Here is an 8,815-nt window from a genome sequence, read left to right as displayed (position 1 = left end):
TCCCTACACAGTCCAGAGCATCCTTCACTGGCCCCTTCATGGCAGAGGGCTGGGCCCTGTTCCAGCACCAAGTCCCCTTGTCTCATTTCTAGCAAGAGTCACAACCTCACAATTCAATTACAACAGAACACCAAGGATCCTAGAGCTAGAAAGACATTTTATGTGGATTTTAAACAAAATTTCTAGGGAGGCAGAGGAACATCCTTGCATTTTTGACACGGTGTTATCCACCCCTCTCCTAGTAATCAGTCCCTTCCTTCTAACCTCTGACCACCCACTCTGGGCCCTTGATTCCCTCCCAATGGTCCCAGAATAGGATGGCACACAGTGCCTGCCATGCAGAGCTGCTGAGACCAGCCTCCTCTGCTCCACTCTGATGAGCTCCCTGCTTCCCCTCTAACAGGGAATCTCCCTTACCTGGTGACTCATCTAGGGAAAAGACCAGGGAATTCCCTGGAGGTCCAGTGGTTAGGACTCTGCGCTTCCACCACAGGGGGCCCGGGTTCGATCTCTGGTCAGGGAACTAAGATCCCGCAAGCTGCATGGTGCGGCCCCCAAAAAGAAAAGAAAAGACCAAACATTCCCGAGAACAAAAAATAATGGGGGTGGGGTGGGGGAGGGGTAGGCATGAAGTGAATTTTAGGATTTCTCTAGAAGCTGATCCTTGACCAAGGAAGTTCCCATTTATGAAGAAAGAAGCCATACTCCTCACTCTCACCTCAAAGTTGGAGCCTGGGTGGTGACATACAGTGGGCAGGGAGGTCTCAGGGAAGCCCAGATGTGCTCAGGGTAGGAACAGGTCTTACCAGAAAAGAGGATGCCATGTGGACTCCAGTCCTCTCACTCTAGGCCAGAGCTGCACCTTCAGTACACCCACCCAACTAGACCTGGGCTTTAACCCCCAATACAGGTAAGCAATACAACACTCCAAGCTGCTCCAGAGCCCCAATACACCACATCTCCAGAAACAGTGCAATGTGTTACTAGGGAGAGATGCAGCCCAAAGCTCAGCATCTGCCCCTGAGGCCATGAGCACTGGGGGGGATGTCAGTGAAAACAGGCACAATCACTGTTTGTACCTGCCTTGGGCAAAGACAGCACCTACTTCTCAGAGCTGGCAGGACAGGCCTTCTCCAGGTCCACAGATGAGCACCAAATTTCTCAACAGCACTGTACAATGCACAGAGACTGGAGTGGGGTTCCCAGGGTGAGAGGCCAGCCACAAGCTGTCTCTAGACTGGAGGGCCTGTGCTCAAGTAGCTCTGCAAACCAGAAACATGGCAGGTGAGATCTTAACTGGGTGAGTGGATCTCTGAGTCTCCATGAAAAATCATGGACAATGTTGTCTTTCAAATGGGACTTAACAAAACCAGAGTACCAGAGAATACCAGCCACACACAGAGGACTTTCACCTCCAAGAAGCCACTCTGGCTACCAGTCTTCAACATCCTACCTATGCATCCCACCATACAGGAGAAAGGCCAACCAAGAGAGAGAAGAGACAACTGCTGTAGGAAAGCCATGCCCAGAGTCAAGGACCTAAAGTCACTGGCCCAGGGCTTCCCTGGTGGTGCAGTGGTTAAGAATCCACCTGCCAATGCAGGGGACACGGGTTCGAGCCCTGGTCCGGGAAGATCCCACATGCCGCGGAGCAACGAAGCTCGTGTGCCACAACTACTAAGCCTGCGCTCTAGAGCTCGCGAGCCACAACTACTGAAGCCCACGCGCCTAGAGCCCGTGCTCTGCAACAAGAGACAACAAAGAGTAGCCCCTGCTCACCGCAACTAGAGAAAGCCCACACGTAGCAACGAAGACCCAATGCAGCCAATGAATAAATAAATAAATAGATAGATAGATAGATAGATAGATAGATAGATAGATAGATAGATAGACAGAAGACTCTTAAAAATAAAATAAAAATAAAGCCACTGGCCTGCACCGGACAGGAATCTCAGCCAGAGGGGCCTGGCTGAACCAAACCAGCAGAGTTTCTTCTCCCCTATCCACTCTCAAAAGTGCAGGCAGGGAACTTCCCTGGTGGTCCAGTGGTTGAGACTCTGTGCTCCCAATGCAAGGGGCCTGGGTTCGATCCCTGGTCAGGGAACTGGATCTCACATGCCACAACTAAAGATCCCGCATGCCCCAACTGAGACCCCAAGCAGCCAAGTAAATAAATAAATAACAAAAGTGCAGGCAGATCCAAAGTCCTCGTATATTGCTACTGCCCTCAGGATAAGCCCAAGCTCTCTGGACAAAGCACATAAGGTATTTCTGACCTGGCCCCTGCCTAACTCATGCTCTGTGTTCCACATCTTTGATGCACTGTTCCTTTCGTCTAGAGCATCGCTTCTCACTTTGTCCATCTGGAACCCTCCAACCTATCCTTCCAGATTCAGCATCATCACCTCTTATATGAAGCTTTCCCCAGACTCTCAGGTACAGGAGGAAGTCCAACCTCTGGGCCACACTTGGGTACAGCACACACCATGGATGGGCTTTTTCTACACCAGCCTGTGAGGTCATGTGCACAGGCCTATCTGCCTCCTCTCCAGATAGGCCTCAGGCCTGTGCTCCTGGGGCCCAGGTCTGGGCCCGGGACAAAACAATGGGTGCCTCGTTGTCATGTGGAGAATTAATGGATGAGCACATTACTGCCTGGCCAAAGGAAGCTGGCTGCAAGTGAAAGGAAAGGCAGGCTGGCTGTGGCCAAAGGGCCACAGGGCCTGGGCCTGAGCACCAGATGCAGAGGAGAGGAGAGCGCCCGCATCCCACCCCCGCAGCTCCATCCAGTGCTCTAGCCCAGGCTTGCTGTTCTTGGGTAGAGCCACTCATCACATGTCAGGAGGCCACCACCACCGCCGCTGCTGGGATGATGTTACAGTCTATTTTGAGGGTCACACTGGAGCATCTGTCAGCCTAGTCAGCCACACCCTCCATGTGTCATCACTAAGAGCTGGAGACACCCAAAGGTCCATGAACTCTGCCTGAGCATGTCATTTCCCCAGGGACCCTCAGTTTCAGGGCCTCCTTGGCTTCCTAACAAGATCAACCCAGATGCCCTTACCTCCTGGCACCAGTGGCAGGGCTCTGATGTCTCCTCACCCCACCAGATCTGCTCCTGGGGTTCCCAGCTCTGGTGACTCGGCAAATGCAGCTGAAGCCCATCAGTCTAAGCCTGGCTCTTAGCTCAAACATAACCCCTCCTTCTCCAGCTCTCCCTTATATTTGAGGAGTGCCCAGAAAGCACAGCACCCAGATGTCAAGCCAGTTACCAACCAGGCTCATTTTAGGCCCAACAGGCCTCACCTGCTGAGAAACTCCCACTCATCCCTCAAAACCATGCCCAGGCTCTGCCTCCTCTTGTAGAGAGCCTCTCTGCCTCCTCTTGTAGAGAGCCTTTCAGGGGACTCTCAACAGAATAGGCCAGAAGCTCTCTGAGGACAAGGTTGGCCTGTGCAGGCTTTATTGTTGTTCTCCCTGTACCTAGCATGCAACTGGCACACAGAAGGTATGAATCAGTATAACCCTTGAAATGAAACCTTTCTAATTAGACAAGCTTAGTGTGTTCTGCTACAAAAGACATCGTCAGAACAAAGGCCTTTCTGGAAAACGACACTGACAACTGGGTTCATAAACACCTTTTACAAAGGAGGCCTGTACTCAAATCTACAGAAAAACAAGTTTACAGATTCAATGGGATGGTAAGTCAGTCAAGCCCAGTGCAGAGCACGCCACACTTCTCTGGGCCCACTCAGCACTAAGCACCTTTCAGCTCTGTCCCCTAAGAACACTGTGATCCCCTAAGAATCCAAATGGACACTCCCTCGCTCTACCCAGGGAAGGAATGCAACAGGGAAAGGCAGCAGCAGCGTGGACACACATGTCTGGGATCAGGTGAGGGCATCTGAGAAGTTAGGCTACTCCACTGCACCCTAAGCCCCACAGCCAGGGCATGTCACCAAACATCCCAGGGGCTCAGGGCTCACCCACAAAACAGGTACATCATCATCTGCTCCAGCCACTTTCCAGAGATGCCATGAGGATGGAACTAGATAATACAGGAAAACTACATAACCAGTTAACACCTGGGTCATGGACCAAACACCTTCAACACTGACAGGAAATAGGAAACAAGGTGATCATTGTCTGCCCTGGAACTGCCCTTGGCCTCCTGAAAATCACACCTGGCCCATCTGGCTATATCTTAGCCTGGGAAGGCTTTCGGGGACTCCATAAAGAGGCCATAGGTGACATTCACACACCTTTCCTCTGACAGTGGTCAACTGAAGCAGGCCACCACAAGCATACATGACCTGGGACCTTTCTAAAACTGAGATTTCCAGGTCAGCTTAACAGCTATATTTACCTCATGCAAAAATGCTGGGAAAGTTGGGAAAAGATGCTCAACTTTCTTTGGATTTGCAGGCAATACCTATAGTAAGGCAATCTAACAAGATACAGGGCCTTTTCCAGCAAGATCCACTTATAACTGAATTATTAAAAGCCAGGTGAAGGAGCCCAGGTCTCCACATTTAAACTGAAATGTAGAGACCTTCTGAACAACTGTTCTTGTCTTTTATTAGCTCACTGTTATCTACGATTAAGGACTCTGGAGAAAATAATCCATTTTCCTCCCTACAAGTTTAGGAAATGCCCCTCCATTTCTTTGGCAATATGAGACTGCAGCACCAACATTTCAGTCTATACTGTAACTATTTTTGCAGTGTTTGTTTTGTTTTAAGAGGCCGTTCTCATTCACAGTAGTTCAAGCACATTAAATACATGCGCTTTTATCAGATGGTGGAAAGGGAAAATAGAAGATTTAAAGCCCTCCAACAATATAAACTTCCTACCTGTAAATGCTCTATATGGGGATAAAAGTAAAAGATGCAATAGCTTGCCACAATGAGAACTTCAGAATCATAGAATTCTGGGATTACAGGTAGCTTAGACGCTGGCCTAGCTCCCCAGAGTACAGACAAGGAGATCAAAGCCCCATGACCTAACCACAACCACAGAGCCCTGCCCGGCACAGATGTTACAACTTCACTGAAGAAGCAGGCAAAGCTCCAATTCCAGCAGTATTGCCCCCAGCAGAGCCCCTTGGCCAGGCATTTTGCATATACCACAAGGGGAACAGTCCCTAGGAGAGAGGAAGTATTCTGAATGCTCAAGAACACACATCAGGGTTGGAAGGAAGGTCGTTGGTGGGGTTCGCAAACTACCCACACCAGACCTAAGGTCTGATGAGGAAAACCTTTCCAAAGCAGCTAAAATTATGTTATTTCATAACTTAAACACCTGCTTTGTGACAACAGCAAGAAAAAAAGGGAGACTAGGAGAAGAAAAGGAAGAAAAATGAAAAATCTCCCCTCTGATTTCCTGTATCTGCTTGGATCACCCTAAAATAGGGAGCCTCCCTAATGCTGACTTTAATGAGGACCTTCCTAAAGCTGATCCAACTGGTGTTCAAGTCCCTGGACTGAAAAACAAGTTTATGAGTAGCAAGCTCATCTGATTCTGACCATGTGCATGCTGTTTACCCTAAGATGACAGACCAGTGGCTGCCACAGCTTTGATGAATGCTGCAAAGACTCTACTATCCCTTTGAAGTCTACAAGGGCCTCTATCATGACTAAATGCCATAAAAATGAACCTTGAATACAACAAGAGTGTGAAAGGAGGGCAGTCACAAACACCACACAACAGTGGGGGAACTCCATTCTGGATGCTGATTTGTTAATGTAAACTTGTTATTTGTTTCCCTGACCTGTTGATGTATCTCATTACACTATCACTAAAGAGAAGCCCCTCCTCTATAAAATGTACCTATTTGTCATCAAAAGCTGCTGCTTAGACCAGGCCATGCCCACAGCCAGGTAACAGAGGTATCCGGTATTCAACCCTTTGCAGCCCAGACCAATGCACCTCAGCAGCTCACACCAGTCACAGGTGTCAACCAGGAGACCTCAAACTCTGACCACAGGGAACGGTTCAGTGTTGGGGGAAAGAATGTGGTCAGGAGGGGCTTACCCATCTCTTCCTTTGCTGACAATCTTCACCTCAAAGTAATAAATGCCACAGGCAGCAGGTATGGGGTGGGTGGCACGCACTGAGGCTGCATCTTTGTGATTTTTGCCATGACCTAATAGAAGAGGGCAAGGAAGAAATTTCAGCAGAAGGAAATGCAAATGGAAGCCTCATTCTTCTCTGCTCCATGGCAACTTCACCCCTCCATGGCCAGAGGAAGCCCTTGCACAGTCCAAGGAATAATTAGAAAACAACTGAGCAAACACATAAACCTCCCACCTTTGGCTCACCTCCTGAGAATAGCAGCTCTGCCTGAGACACTGCCATTCAAACCACAGGAGGGTACATGTAATGTGGGTGCGTATGTGAGAGATTCCCTAGTGCTGCTGGCAGACTCTCCAAGATACAGGCAGCCCACTTGGAAGACTAGGGGAGGAAGAGGCAGCCCTGGAAGACGCCCCCACAACTTTAGCGCAGAACCCTAGGCCTTGTCTGGGATGTCTGGCAGGTGAGCAAGCTCATGGGCCTCTGGCTAATGGAGGGGATGTGACCACCCCTTTCTTCAGACACTTATGAAACTAAGCAGTGGTGAAGGGCCTAGCTCGAGTCGGAGGTACCCCCAAACAAGCAGGAAGGCCCTGAGAAGAATGTCCAGCCCAGCACTGGGTTTGGACACCTGCTGCGGTTCTCCTGACATCAGATGTCTCAGGGCAGAGCAGACTAGGCAGTCAATCCTTGGCCTGGTCAGCCCCACCACCCTAGACACCCCGCAGGAACTAAGGCCCAAGCCAGAGCACTCGAGCTGGGGAAGGGACGTGATGGAGCACGGGCTGGGCAGCACACCCACCCCGCAGACGCTCTGGCCTTCTCCCCCTGCGACCAAACAGGCCAATACCTTTGTAGTGGACGCGGAGATTGCCCTGGGAGAGGCCGATGTAGTTGTACTTGTCCTTGGGGCTCCAGGAACGCGGCAGCGGCGTCTCGTGCTGGTTGACCGCGGGATACAGGCGCTGCAGGCGCCGGCTCAGTTCCTGCTCCCCTGGGGACGGCAGCCCGCATCCAGTGCCCCCGCCGGAGGAGTCTCCAACCTGCAGGTTCCCAGCTCCCAAGTCCGCCGTCGCCGCCGCCATCTTGGAGGGAGCTGCTATTGTGTCACTGGGGGCGGGGAAAAGCGGGACCAGATCCGCCTCTTTCAGCCAATGGCCAGCGAGCCAACCTGGGCCGCAGGGAAACCGAGTCCCAGTCTGGCACCTCTCCTTCGACACCACTACGCCTCGCCACATTTTGGACTCCATTTCCCACAATGCAGAGCTCTCCAGGGCGGACCAGCTTGGGCTCGTAAGGATCTCTGGGAGATGTAGTACAAACCCGCTAGGCCATAAGCCTGCTCGGCTGAGACACTAGGACATCGAAAACTACAATTCCCGCTAGCAACGCGGCTCCGGCCTCTCAGATCACCTCCCTCCCCCATGGCCTCTGTTTATCTCCCTGCCTCAGTTCAGGTCGCTAGGGTCATATCCGCTATAGTGACTGACTCTGAGGAGACCCTATTCCCGGTTCGAGTCCACCTTTGCTACTTGGCCTTCCTCCCAGCCCGCGGGTGCGGGGCTCGGAGGCGTGGCACAATCCTGACCCCGTCCCCTCCGCTGGGCTGCTGGGACCTGGTCGCCATGGCTACGGGCTGTAAACTACCACAGCTTCCCAGGCCACTAGTGCTGGCTGCCCGGCTGCCTAGGGTCATGGACTCCCCGAAGCCGCAGTGCCCCAGCTTCGCGACCACGTTGAGGTAGGCGCAGGCCGGACTGAGGGCGGAGAGGGGGCCTTGAGTACTTCCAGAAAGAGAAATGGTACCTGATTCGGACCTCTGCACCTCCTGCCTCTGTCCATTGGTTTGGGGCTCCAGCCCCACTGGATCAGTGGTGCAGAAACAGAATCTCAGATGACTTGTCAGCCCAGGAAGGTCGTTATATTCTAGTAAAAGGGCAGGCGCACTTTATCATTTATCATTAGTAATAGCCAGGTTTTTCGTATTGGGCGTGTATTATGTGCCAAGTGCTCTATACACCATATTTAACATTCACAACAACTCTATGAGGTAGTAATATCACTATTTTATAAACAAAGAAAGAGAATCCTGAAGAGATCATGTGTCTTACACATGTTTATAAGTGATGGAGCTAGTATTTGAACCCAGTCATGTGAGACCCATACCTGAGATCTTAGCCACAAGGATAAACAACCTCTTCACCCACTGGCTTATGACAAAGAAGCATCTCTAAGCAGCCCAAGAACATCCCATGGCCTCAAGGTAGCTCCTGCCTGTATTCAGGGGTGCAGCATCTGGACACTGCAAATATGATAACAAGCTCCGTTAGCCAGGAAAGCCACAAAGTATTACATATTAAAACAAAAATTTTGGCTAAATACCTTTCTAGCTCTGAGAGCTAAGAGAAGGCTCTTAAGTTCTGGGCCTCTGTTTCCATATCTCAAACATGGGAATGACACAGCCCACCTTAAACTGTTGGGAAAATTTAGGCAGCATATATGAAGCTCTCATGACAGCTCTTGCACATAATAGGCATTCAGTAAGTGTTTAATGAATGTATTTTCTCGCTTCTACTCATTCCTAATGCAAAAAACCTGATCTCACCTAAACTCTAATCCCCCATGGTCATCTGCCTTGACAGAGAAAGCCTAGAAAAGTCAAGAAAAAAGTCAAGAAATTAAATGCCGCCTTGACAGAGAAAGCCGAGAAAAGTCACGAAATGAATCACAAAAACCAGAC

The 8,815-nt window shown here is 50.6% G+C and overlaps 2 protein-coding genes across 2 annotated transcripts in view; one reads left to right on the top strand and one right to left on the bottom strand.

Moving 5' to 3' along the window:
- The window catches only part of RANBP10 (RAN binding protein 10), a 66,177-nt gene extending 58,908 nt beyond the window's left edge, over positions 1–7,269 (bottom strand). The window contains exons 1-2 of the mRNA XM_007457267.1: positions 6,926–7,269; positions 6,034–6,145 (exon numbers count right to left, since the gene is read on the bottom strand). Coding sequence (XP_007457329.1) covers positions 6,034–6,145; positions 6,926–7,160 — 347 coding nt within the window. The 5' untranslated portion in view covers positions 7,161–7,269. The remainder of the gene's footprint in view (positions 1–6,033; positions 6,146–6,925) is intronic.
- Positions 7,270–7,700: 431 nt separating this feature from the next.
- The window catches only part of TSNAXIP1 (translin associated factor X interacting protein 1), a 16,806-nt gene continuing 15,691 nt past the window's right edge, over positions 7,701–8,815 (top strand). Inside the window, 1 exon segment of the mRNA XM_007457325.1 lies at positions 7,701–7,816. Coding sequence (XP_007457387.1) covers positions 7,701–7,816 — 116 coding nt within the window.

This window comes from Lipotes vexillifer, unplaced genomic scaffold (genome assembly GCF_000442215.2).
Source record: "Lipotes vexillifer unplaced genomic scaffold, Lipotes_vexillifer_v1.1 scaffold504, whole genome shotgun sequence".
NCBI lineage: Eukaryota > Metazoa > Chordata > Mammalia > Artiodactyla > Lipotidae > Lipotes > Lipotes vexillifer.
The sequence above is the reverse complement of the archived record's forward strand: the minus strand, read 5'-3'. Positions and strand labels throughout refer to the sequence as shown.